Below are 13,565 nucleotides of genomic sequence, written 5' to 3' on the forward strand. Positions count from 1 at the left end.
ATAGGGAACTTTTGGGATAGCATTTGAAATGTAAATAAAGAAAATAACTAATAAAAGAAAGAAAGAAAGAAAGAAAGAAAGAAAGAAAGAAAGAAAGAAAGAAAGAAAGAAAGAAAGAAAGAAAGAAAGAAAGCTAAAGGAGAGGGTGGCCCCAAAGGAAGACCAGCAGTCTCAACGAACCCCAACCCCTGGGACCTCCCAGATTCTGAACCACCAACCAGGCATACAGTGGCTGGTCCTAGGCCCCTGGTACATATAGCAGAGAACTGCCTGGTCTGGCCTCAGTGTGAGAAGATGTGCCTAATCCAGGGGAGACTTGAGGCCTCAGGGAAGGAGGGTAAGAGGTGAGAGGGATGAGGGGGGAGCACTCTCTTGGAGGTAAGAGGGAGGATGAATGCATGAGATGAGGAACTGTGGGAGGAGGAACTGGGAGGGGAAAAACGGCTGAAATGTAAATAAATAAAATAATTTTTAAATTAAATTAAATTAAATTTAAAAAAAAGAACAACCAACCAACCAACAACAAAACCAAAGGATGTGGGGTGGGGATGCTATCGAAGTGGCTCGGGGTGAGGAAGACTTGTTTGTTACTCCCCCAGGACTGGGATTCAGTTCCCATCAGCCACATGGAGGCTGACAACTGTTCAAGGGATCTGGCATACTCTTCTGGTTTCTAAAGGAACCAGGCATGCACACTGTGTACTTGTACATATGCAGGCAAAACACTCATACATATTAAATTAAATTAACAGTTCACATAGAAACTGAAGGAGAAAACCATTTCATTTAGCTTCTAAGGTGAACTTTGTGATTAATGGGGTTGTTAAAACTTGCTACACTGCCTCCTAGGGACTTCTAACAATAACTGTTCTCTAGACATTTGGCCAAGGGCTAAGCAGTAACAAAGCAGACCTGAGATTCAATTCCTTAGAAAAATCTGTTTGTAAGGTTAGCCTTAGACTGGAATCTGAGAACTGCCAGGTTCCCACATGTAAATAAACCTTTCCTGAAATGATATCACTGGTTCAGTGGCTCTAAACTGATAACACAAACATCCTGATTTTACTCAATTTATACTTACTCTTCCTAGGAATCCAGAATTTGAATGACTATATAGCCACTTTCATTAACTCTTGATAAAATATCACATGTTTTCAATCTTGCTGCTGAAGAAATTAAATGTCCCAAGGCTGAAGAGATGTCTCAGCAGTTAGGAGCACTTGTTATTTTTGCAGAGGACCCGAGGTCATTTCCTAGCACCCACATGGTGGCTCACTAACTCCATTTCCATGGGATCCAACACTTTCTTCTGTCCTCCACCAGTACCAAAAACACATATATTACATAGACATACATGCAAGCAAAATACTCATACACATAAAATGAAATAAACAAGTCTAAGAAAAAGAATGTAATGTCCCAGGTGAATCCCCTGGAAAAGGACTTTTGGAAATCTGTGCTTAATCTCCCCCTTAAATCTTCCAATTTCAACCCATATGCCTTTTCGCTGTATGTTCAGGCTTATAAGGCCACCTAGCAGGTCAAGGACCCTAGACTCTGTCTTTGGACTCTCCAACACAACTAGTAACAATACACAGGTTTTCCTATCACTTAAATTCATACTGTCTATCCAGTATGGAAAGCCACCAAAACCCGCTCTGTTAACAAACAGAATTACTGGATTACTTACGAAAATAGATCAAACCACTGCTGTTTTGTTACAGATTCCTGGCGTAAAAGCTTCAAAACAATTGGACGCATGAAATCCCACTTGTCTTCAAACTGGAGAGAACCTTTATTCTTAAAAATAAAAGAGATAAAATATGGCTTATTTTAAATCAATTAAATACAAAAGTTTCACATACTTTTATCTAAAAATATCTATCTCTTAAAAGATACCCAGAAAAATAAAGAGATCAAATTTAAAACAAATGCCTTTCTTAAACAGAGTTCTTATAGGGTTAATCTTATAGCAGGGTATCAAAGATAACTATAAACACAAATCAAGGGTGAAGTTATAGGTCAGAATTATAGCCTGTGCATGAGTCCCTGGGGTCAATCCTAGGAGAAGGGGGAAGAAAGAGACAGCAATACTAAGATTAAGATGGAATGTACAGGAAAGAATTTGTTATAAAGAGTGTGGCCTTCCTTCTTGGCTCCTTCCGGCAGATAAATCCCTGGTCAACTGGAATGTGTACCTAAAATGAACCTTAGGTCCTGTGTAAGGGACAAGCTAACAAATGTAGTTTTGGTAGGGGACTGGCAGGGTCAACATGGTCTCAAAAGTGGGACTGGCCAATTTAAAAGATTAACAATGTAATTTAAAGAAGGGCTTTGTGTCAATATAGAGTTCAAAGTACTCATGGACATAAACATTCTGGTCTTTGTGAAGAAATTCCACACAAATTGGACAGGAAGAAAGTTAGATTAGCATCCTTAGGCATAATTCGTGTATACTGTCATACACTGACCACGGGAAGGATAACAGAAGCTACACTTGGGACCTCCTAGAGGCCGTCCTATACTTCTCTCTCTTAAGCTGATCTCCAACTGAATGTTGCAGCTACATAACAAATAACAGTAATTACGCCAGCTTGCAGTAAAGCCTGAGTCTTTCTGGTGTTGAAAATGAATGGGTATCTTACAGAGACTTAATGCTCTAATTTTGTAGCTGTACTAAACTCTTCACACTGTAAAGCTGTCAGCCGAAGAGACAGCTCAACATTTAAGAGCACTTGCTACTCTTGCAAAGAACTGGGTTTAGATCCTAGCATGGGGGTAACTCACAACTAACTCTCTGCAATTCCACTTCTAAGGGATCTGAGTCTCTCTTCAGACTTCCAGGGACACCAACCATGCACATATTGCACCTACATGCATGTAAAATATTTATGTCCATGGATTTTTTTTTAAAAAAAAAAAAAATGGGAGGGAGGGAGGCTGGGTGTGGTGGCAGAACTTGGAAACAGAAACAGGTGAATGTCTATGAGTTCAAGGCCAGCCTGGTCCACATACTGAGTTCTAGGACAAGCTATAGCTACAAAGACCCAGTTCAAAGAAACAAAATAAAACATTATAAACCCACAAAAGCCCACCAGGCAGTGGTGCCACTCACCTTTAATCCTGCTATGTTGTTTTGTTTTTACCAAGACAGGGTTTCTCTGTATATCTCTGGTTGTCCTGAACTCATTCTGTAGACCAAGATGGCCTCTAACTCAGAGATCCATTTACCTCTGCCTCCCCAAGGGCTGGGTTTAAAGGTATGGGCCATCACCACCTGGCTTAGTTCTAATTCTTAATATATCATATTATATAAATAATTATCAAGTGACAAGGAAAATATCTGTTTATGTTTAAAAGTCTAATTTTTTTAAGTACTAAAAAAAAAAAAAAGTACTTTGATTCACAGTTGGTTGAAATCAATGCCAAAAGAAAATGTTTCATCTTACAATGCTAATAAAATCTTGACATCAAATTTGAGAGCAGCACAAGACACAAAGGAAACATATACAAAGATTTAAATGAGCATTACCAAATAAGTATATCAAAACACTAGTTCATCCTAACCATTTTGTCCTATGAATAGTATCTTATTAGGAGGAAAAAACAAATTAATTAGTCAGGTACTAGACAGAAAGAGGGAACAACCTCATTTGTACCAATCAAGAGCTTAGTTCCTATTCAGGCTAAATGTATTTATACAACTTGTTCTGGCCAATGGATTTCATTCATTTCTTTTCTTTTTTTACCCCCCCCATTCATTTTCTAGTAAAGTAGCACCATTTTACGAAACTCGTGATTTGTTCTTATATAACGTACTTTTTAAAGTTCTACCGATTTATTTTACATCTTCCTATGCAGGTGCATTGGTGCCATGGCGTGCATTTGGAGGTCGGAGGACAGTTTCTGAATGTAGGCTCTCTGGACCATGGGATCGCAGAGGACTGAGCTCAAGTTATCAGGCTTGGCAGCAAGAGCTTTTCCAGCTGATCCGACTTGCCAGACCACACAAATGTGTTTTGGTTTTTTTTTTTTTTTTTGGTTTTTCGAGACAGGGTTTCTCTGTGTAGACCTGGCTGTCCTGGAACTCACTCTGTAGACCAGGCTGACCTCGAACTCAGAAATCCGCCTGCCTCTGCCTCCCGAGTGCTGGGATTAAAGGCGCACGCCACCACGCCCGGCCTCACAAATGTTTTTAAAGATACTGCTTAGTCTAATCATTTATTGCAGGATTCTTTTTGTTCTATTTGTTGATTTTTATTTTAGTAGTGCTGGCTGCCTGGAATTTGCTCTGTAGACCAGTCTAGCCTTGAAACTCACAAGAGATCTACCTGCCTCTGCTTCCCAGTGCTGGGATTAAAGGCGTGCACCACCACGCCCGGCCTCAGAAACCATTTTTTAACATATCCTCTTATAACCTACATCAAATCTTCTGGGTAATAATTTTACCTAAAATATTAAACCTACCATAGACCTACTGGACCCACTAGAATTCGGGATCAGCAGGCTTATCAAATGATAAATTCATGGAAAAATGTAAAAGGGTCTACGGCACCAAAAGTTATGAACTACAAACAGCCATCATCATATAAGACTAAAAGGAAGTGATGTTTCTTATAGTCACTTACAAAGGTTACCCCAAGGCCTTGCCCCAAGGGCCTACTGCTATCACATAGTAATATTATAAAGACACTGAGAGATAAACACCAAAACTCAGTGCCAGGATTAGCTGAGCCTTTTCCCCTTCAACTACAGAATTTAAGTGAGCCAGGCACAACGACGTATACCTTTACATTCTAGCACTATGGAGGCAGAAGCCCTATCTGAATCTGAGTTCCAGGCCAGTCTAATCTACAAAGCAAATTCCAGGACAGTTAGACCTACACAGTTAGACGCTGTCTAAACAGAAAAACTTAGGTAAATTGAAAGATTAATTTTGTTTTCCTCCTGGAGCTAACTAATGAGTTTAGCCAGATTTATGATCCCAAAGTATACGTTACATGCTAACCTTATGCCTGGCTTCCTATTACTTTTTCTACTACTATTATTGTCCTGTAACTTCATTTCTCCTCCTTAAAAAAATATTTTATTTGTGTCTGTATGTGTGTATTTAAGTGCATGTGTAGTTGCCTGCAGAGGGCAGAAGAAAGCACTGGTTCTCTTTTACAGACAGTTAACTATAACACATAAGGTGGGTGCTGGGAACTGAACCGAGGTCATCTGCAAGAACCAATGCTCTTAATTGCTGAGTGATCTCCCCAACTACTATTCCTCTTTTTGAGACAAGGTTTCACTATAAATCTCAGATGGCCTAGCTGGCATCAAACTTAGAGATCCACCTATTGCCTCCGTCCCACCCCCACTCCCTCCCCCACCCCAGACCCAGTGCATGCTATCACACCCCCTTCTCCTTTCTATACAGGCACTTTTGGCAATTATAAAGTTAAGCAATATAAGTCTTACAATCAAAATTCAAGATGCTACAGAGTATTGCATGATGTCTCAGTTGGTATGTACTTGCCTTACAGAAATGAGAAAACATGAATTTAATCATCCAGGACCCCCCCACTTTTATTAAAGATTTATTTATGTATGTGACTACACTTTCACTGTCTTCAAACACAACAGAAGAAGCATCAAATCCCATTACAGATGGTTGTAAGTCACCATGTGGTTGCTGGGAATTGAACTCAGGACCTCTGGAAGAGCAGACGGTGCTCTTAACCACTGAGTCATCTCTCCAGCCCCGAGAACTCTTATTAAAAAACAACAGCAACAACAACAACAAAAACAAAACTGGGCACTGGGAGGCAGAAGGAGACGGATCTTTGTGAGTTTGAGGCCAACCCTGTCTACAAAGCCAGTCTAAGACAGCCAGAGCTCTGTTTCACAGAGAAACCCTGTCTCAAACAAACAAACAAACAAACAAACAAACCCTCAAACCAAACCACTGAGTATGGTGGCCTTTCTGTGTAATCCCAATGCTAGTGAAAGAGTGGCATGTGTATCCCCAAGACTCCCTGCCTGCCAATCTAGGGTGACTGGAAAATTCTAGGCCAGTCAAAAAACAAGGTGGACAGCTCCCAGGTTGACTCTGCCTTCCACATTCAAACATATGCATATGCAAACACACAGTATCCACTCTTCAAAATTCCCTCTAATGCTTTCTTCCTAGTTTTCTTTAATCATCCCATCAAAAATATTTCAATATGTAAGGCACAAATAGCACATAGTAACATTCCTGAAACTTTTCCTGCCTTAAGAGAAAACCATCAGCACAATCTTCTTGAATATGACAAATTTCCATAGAGCATGGGCATTATTATGTTTGTCTTTGAATTCCTTAGGGTACCGTTGCATGTTGGTGTCTAATAAAATACTTTAATAAATAAATACTAGACACTTAGACTTGCTTGTTTGTACTTTTATTTTCTTTCTGTCCAAATGATGAAAGTTTGCACTGAGAGAAATGCTGGGCCTCCCATTTCAGTTCCTTTTCAGTTTCTTGTTAAAAGATCCAACTGAGATGGTTTCAAATGATTGGCACGATGGACCATAGCTAAGCAAGAAAGTGATAGGGCCAGAGACGTAATTTGGTCTAGAGATCAGATTAGCACTAAGAGATAAAATTATGAAAGAGGTGTTGTAACTGCACCACAACAACAACAAAATACAAAGACAGAAAGAGCTGAAGATTGAGTCCAGAAAAATAATTTGTATGTTAGTGAAAAACAAGTGATTAGGGAAGACAGTAAAAATAAGGAGGAAAAAATCACATTTAAAAAAAGAAACATCAGAGAATAAGAAATAATACCAGACAAGAGGATGAACCTTATCAAGAAGACTCTGGTTTGGCAATCAGGATATCCCTACTGTTCAGGCTCTTACATCTGACGGCTTCAAGGTAACTGAATGGGTCAATTAAGGGAAAAGTCTTACAGGCTTATACTGAGACACAAGAGATACAAGCCTTCTTATAGTTACTCGGGAAAAAGAGCAGAGCAGCAGGAGGGAGACACTCCACCAAGTCCAAGAGGACACTACAGGCTGAACAAAACAGGTGGAGGCAACTGGAAAAAGAGCTGCGGTAATATGGGGAAACCAGAAAGATCCATGGTAGTGGCCAAGGGAAATAAATGAATGTGGACATTGCTAGTTAGTGTTAGGAACTAAGAGGAGTGAAAACATTTGAACAATTGCTGTTTGGAGTAGAAGAATCAACTGAAACAGAAGAGAATGAGCACTCTGGGCTCAGATGACAACTGCAAAAGAAAAAGAACAGGTAGAATAAAGTATCAAGTAATCCAAAGTAGGAGATGAAATGGGGCTGTCAGATTGCTAGAAATGTTCTACAGCTACACTGTGTGAGGAAAAGAAAACAGGGATAGGTCCCACACGAAAAGGAGTCAGAAGATTCAACCAGTTGCAAACTGTATGTCAAATATACACTATATACTCAAAAGATTGCCAAAATCCAATTAACAGTTCACTTGATCTAACCAGAAAACATGATCCCAAATAAAATAAAATGCCAATATAAAAGCAGATTTTATTGCATCAGATTCTTAGAAATTTCATAAAGTTTCTAATCTTATTTTCTCAAATGTACTAGTAGTTATTTCTCTGAATTCTGTCAACTATAAAAACAAAACAACCTACCCCCAAACAAATGAGACAAAACAAAAATACCACCTTTCTGCATGTCACAAGCAAACTGGGATGTCCCCTTGAAGGGACTCGGGCTCATTATTCAGCATGTTTCAGGTACAACTGGTAGATCTGGTACTGACTCAAACTGTATTCTTGTCTGGCCCACATCTCCCATTTCTAACCAATGGACATGCTAATTTTCTCTTTGGTAAAATATACTTGCAGAAGTCCAAGGCATTTCTCAAATAAGCCAATATACTAATCTACAAAAAAAAAAAAAAAAAAAAAATGCTAGTTTGGCCACTCCCCAGTAAACTCTATAGCTACTCAAGGTAGTAACAGCCCTGAATTTAATAATCCCATAAATTACATCATAGACAGACCCTGGCTGGTCCTCACATATTCCAAAGACAAACTTCAGTCTCCCCATTTTATGATTAGTACTTTTCAAAATATGAGTATTTGGAATCCCTCTCCCCAAAAGTTCCAACGACTAAAATAGGTAAACGTTTGACAATGTAGGTAACAGAATCAAATGTCTGTTTATTATGTCCTTCATACTACAACAGTACTAGCTATCTGAAATCAGACTATCAGCCAGGCCTGGTGGGGAACACCCTGAATCCCAGCACTCTACAAACCTCTCCTGAGTTCAAGAGCAGCCTGGCCTACACTGTGAGTACCAAGACCAGCCAAAGCTACAAAGATCTACCTCAAAAATGAATAAACAAATAAATAAATCACATGCTGCATAATATTCACTTAGGACATCTGCATTTTCCCACAGTCATTATCTGATAACTCAAAAATCCTTTCTGAAAATTCATATTTCTGGCATCTGACTTCGCTGAGTCATAAAGTTACAATACTTCTTTTTTTTTTTTTCTTGTTTTGAGACAGGCTCTAATGACAGCCCTGACTGGCCTGGATTCAGAGATCAGACTGCCTCAGCTTCAAGAATGCTGGGACTAGGGCTGTTGAGATGGCTCAGTGGTTAAGAGCACTGACCGCTCTTCAGAAGGTTCAGAGTTCAAATCCCAGCAACCACATGGTGGCTCACAACCATCTGTAATAGGATCTGAGGCCCTCTTCTGGTGTGTCTGAAGACAGCTGCAGTATACTTACATATAACAATAAATCTTTGGGTCAGAGCGAGTAGGGCCGGGGCGAGCCGAGGTCTTGAGTTCAAATCCCAGCAACCACATGATAGCTCACAACCGTCCGTACAGCTACAGTGTACTCATATACTTAAAATAAATACATCTTTAAAAATAATTAAAAAAAAAAAAAAAAAAGAATGTTGGGACTAAAGGTATGTGCTACTATACTGGAATGCAGAGCTTTAAAAATCATCCTAGTGGGGCTGGTGAGATGGCTCAGTGGGTAAGAGCACTGACTGCTCTTCCAAAGGTCCCGAGTTCAAATCCCAGCAACCACATGGTGGCTTATAACCACCCGTAACGAGATCTGACACCCTCTTCTGGTGTTTCTGAAGATTATAATAATAAATCTTTGGGCTGGAGTGAGCAGGGTTGACCGGAGCAGAGGGGTTGACCACAGAGGTCCCAAAAATTCAATTCCCCAAAACCACATGAAGGCTCACAACCATCTGTACAGCTGTAGTGTATTAAATAATTTTAAAAAATCATCCTAATTATCTTTACCCCTAGCTGGGTCAGGTAGACCTTTCCATTCCACTCAGTCTCAGTATAGACAAAGGATTTCTGAGTTCGAGGCTAGCTGGGATACACAGCAAGTTCTGGTTAGACGGGGCCAATGAGACCCTTTTTTTAGGGGAGAGGGAGCGTTTTCTATTATTATTATTATTATTATTATTATTATGAGACCCTTTTTTAGGGGAGAGGGAGCGTTTTCTATTATTATTATTATTATTATTATTATTATTATTCATTCACACAGCCTGAGAACATAGTGTCTATGTCCCCTCAGATAATCCCTAGTCCCATATTTCAGTTAGTACTTTCAGGACAGAATTCTTATTAAAAACCACAAACTCGCTTCCTGTCTTCCTCAATCCTTTTTTTTTTTTTTTTTTTAAATGATTATACATAACCTGCCCGCCCTGGGACTCTCCTGGCATTTAAAACTTGTCAATGCTTTCTTTAATGAAAACTTTTCTACAACCTAAAAGGATGGACGGCAGCACTTGATCGGGTGCCATCGATGTCCTATAAGGGAGGTCGGGCTTGGGAGACAGTTCCTCCAAGGGGCAGAGAAAAGGTGGGAATAGGCGGGTCAGGCATGAGAGAACTGGTGGGAAGGTGTAACGTTCAGAGAAGGGAGGAAAGGGGTGAAGTGGCAGGCAGGCACCGCTGTCTGACTCGCAGTCCCTGCACAGTGTGAACACAAATTAAGGAACGGGGTTGGGGGAGGCAGGGGGGACCGGCCATTGAAACCTGCTAGGCAGCATTTTGCTGGGATTCTTTTTTCCTATTATGTCTTTGACACTCCATTCAGAAGGGACAGACTCCAAGAGTCACAATGGTGGCTTGCCGCGGCCCAGCGACACTGCTCTCGCTCCCAGGCGGGGTTGGTCCCTTGAAAGCATCGCTGCGAGTCGCTCAGCGGGCCGGCGGGAGGAACCCACCAGATCCTCCGGAGCCCGAGGCCAGGGCCCGGCGTCGGGGTGCTCGGGCAACAGCCACCCCGGCTCGCTCCGGTGGACAAGCCCGGACCGCTCTCTCTCACACACACATCTCGCCGCTCACACGGAGCCGAGCGCCTCGGTGGCCGGGCAGAAGCCGGGCTGCAGCCGGGGGCTTACCTTTAACAGATTAGACGTCGCCATGTTCTCAACTTGGCCTCTCGCGAGACGGGGCGAGACTTGGCGGCGCTCGGGGCCAGGCCTCCTCGAGAGGCCGGGGTTCCCAGCAGGACCCCGCAGGCCGCGGCGGGGGATGCGGGGGACGCCGGAGCGGCGTGCCGTCAGCGCCGAGCTCGTCCCGGGCAGCCGTGCTTCCTCGGGCTTTCCCGCTACATGGTCACCCCGGCCTGCCCACGCGAGAGAGCGCATGCAAACGCTTGGGGAGACGCGAGCGGCGAATGGTGGGAAGGGACGGGGAGCCGACCTGACCGGGAAGACGTAGTAGCCGCTTGCCCGGGCCTCCCCAGCTCGCCTTCGCGTCTGCCGCTGGCCTTGCACCCTCCTCGGCCGCCGGCAACGACTTTAGCTCGGCTTAGGGCCCGCACCTCGGGTTCCGTGGCGGCGTCACGTGACGCGGCGGGCGGGGGCGTGCTCGGGAGCAACCCAGGCGACAGACAGCCACTGGGTCCCGAGGCCCGCGCGGAGCGTGAGAGCGCGCCCTCTGCTGGCTGGAGCCGGCGCAGCCCTCACGCGCTCGCCCCAGATCGGGGTGGCTATTCGGAGCTCTGGATTAGATTAGCCTGGAAGGCTTTTTACTGCTGTCCTCAGGAAATGCTGACGTGGAAAAGGCGCCCAGTAAATTAATAAATGATGCACAAACGTACTGTTATTCCGATAAACAAAAATGCCTGGCTTGTTCAAGAAGTGATTATTAATCTTGGGTTCCTTGAGACATATCCTAGAGCACCCTATAGTATTTTCTCCAAATTGCATCATGAATCTCTGAATAAGGGAAGAGAGTGTAGTTTATACAGGGATCTCTCAGGTTAACTGTTATTTAATGCATTGTGCAAGTTCCTAATATTACCTTTTGGAGGTTTTGGTTGGTTGGTTGGTTTGGGTTTTGACAGAATTTCTTTGTAGCCCTGGCTGTACTGGAACTCTATCTGTAGACCAGTCTGGTCTTGAACTCAGAGTGGAGGTAGGTGCCTCTGCCTCCCAAGTGTTGGGATTAAAGGTATGGGAAACCACCTCCTGGTATTAAACTTGTTTCTTTGAAACTCATCTCTTACTCTCCCACAATTTTAGTCCCAGTACTCAAAGCAGAGCCAGGAGGATCTCCGTAAGATTGGGGACAGCCTGGTCTACAGAGCAAGTTCCAGAACAGCTAGGCCTACAAAAAACAACAGAAGTTTCTCAAATGTTGCTAGTACATTATTTATATTAATATAACCTGGGGTGCTACTTAGAAAAGCAGACTTTCAGGCTCCACTCTGAAGGATTTTATTTCATATATTAAGTCTGAAAACTCCTTTTGCCCCAAGCATTCCAGGTAGCTTTGTTTAAAGACGTCTTTCTATGTATTCTTGGATGGCCAGGAATTCTGTATATAGACCAGGTTGACCTAGAACTCTGGAGCTCTGCCTGCCTCTGCCTCCAGAGTGACTGGTGGGATTATAGGTATGCACCTCCCTCTGAAATGGTCAAGAATTCCTTATATCTGCTTCCTGCTGGGTGTGGTAGAGCATGCCTTTAATCCTAGCACACTCTTGAGTTCCAGGTCAATTAGAGCTATAAAGTAAGACCCCGTCCAAACAATATCGTGCTTAAAATGAGTTAAGACCTGTTGCTTCGGGACTGAAGAGATGACTCGGTGGTTAAGAGCACTGACTGCTCTTCCAGAGGTCCTCAATTCAATTCCTAGCAGCCACATGGTGGCTCACAACCATCTGTAATGGAGTCTAATGCCCTCTTCTGGTATATCTGACAACAGCTACAGTGTATGCATATGCATAAAATAAATAAATCTTTAAAAAAAAAGATCTGCTACTTCACTTAACCACAATAGGCCTTAGTTACCTTGTTTGTGAAATTAGTTTTAAAACATCTATATCATAGTGCTATGGCAAAAAATAAATGTAAAGGCTGGAGAGATGGCCCATTGTACTCACATACATAAATTTAAAAAAAAAAAAAGAAAAGGGTCATAGTCCATTAAAAAAGTGACATGATTCTAACATTGTTGGGTTTGTTCTGTTGTTTTTCACAACAGAAAGGTTTCTCTGGATAGCTTTGACTCTCCTGGAACTCACTCTTTAAACAGACTGGCCTTGAACTCAAGAGATCTGCCTGCCTCTGTCTCCTGAGTTTGCCACCACCTCAGCTGATTCCATACATTTTAATAGATTAATTACTGAATGCTGGGATTTATCACTCATGGCAGAAACCTTAAGTATTTTTTTTTAAAGATTTATTTATTTATTATATGTAAGTACACTGTAGCTGTCTTCAGACACACCAGAAGAGGGCGTCAGATCTCATTACGGATGGTTGTGAGTCACCATGTGGTTGCTGGGATTTGAACTCAGGACCTTTGGAAGAGCAGTCAGTGCTCTTACCCGCTGAGCCATCTCTCCAGCCTGAAACCTTAAGTATTAATTAAACTTTATGAAAAGAACAGTGAAGAAGAAAAGCTGAGGATGCAAAAATAAAAGGGAGACTAGTCCCGAGAGATGACTCTGGGGTAAAGAACATACCGGCTGTCTGAGAAGATCCAGGAGTTCGGGTTCCAACCCCCACGTTTGGTGGCAAACATCCATAACTCCAGTTCTGTGGGGATCTAATGCTTCCAGCCTCCGAAGGCCTCTGTACTCACATACATACACACAGAGAGATACACATACAACACACATGTACATAAGTTAATTTTGACATGCCGTGTCTAGAAAGATTGGGCACTCCTAAACTTTCCCCTGCTAGCAAACACTCCCCTCTGGTACTCCCGAGACTCCTAAACCTTCCCAGGCTACCCGGGTAGCCAGTGGCCACTTACCCGACTTCTTACAGGAACAAGGCAAGGCTGTTTGGCCTTGCTCTCTTGCTATTCCTACATCCCATCCTTCCTCTCTTCCTCTAGTCTGGTTCCTAGCCCTTGCAATTCTTGAGGTCCTGCCCTCTCTCCCACTGCCCAGCCATTGGCTGTACAGCAATTCTTTATTACCAATCAGAGCCAGCTGGGGGCAGACTTCCTTTAGCCTACATGTGGGACATTGCAAACAGGTTTTTTTGGGTAACACAATCAACAAGAGAA

General features: G+C 42.6%; 1 protein-coding gene across 1 annotated transcript in view; it reads right to left on the reverse strand.

The window, feature by feature from the left end:
- Nucleotides 1–10,910, reverse strand: part of Cul5 (cullin 5) — a 49,021-nt gene extending 38,111 nt beyond the window's left edge. The window contains exons 1-2 of the mRNA XM_021206450.2: nt 10,436–10,910; nt 1,691–1,800 (exon numbers count right to left, since the gene is read on the reverse strand). Of these exons, the coding sequence (XP_021062109.1) occupies nt 1,691–1,800; nt 10,436–10,684 (359 nt within the window). The 5' untranslated portion in view covers nt 10,685–10,910. The remainder of the gene's footprint in view (nt 1–1,690; nt 1,801–10,435) is intronic.
- Nucleotides 10,911–13,565: the final 2,655 nt, after the last annotated feature.

This window comes from Mus pahari, chromosome 10 (assembly GCF_900095145.1).
Source record: "Mus pahari chromosome 10, PAHARI_EIJ_v1.1, whole genome shotgun sequence".
Lineage (NCBI taxonomy): Eukaryota > Metazoa > Chordata > Mammalia > Rodentia > Muridae > Mus > Mus pahari.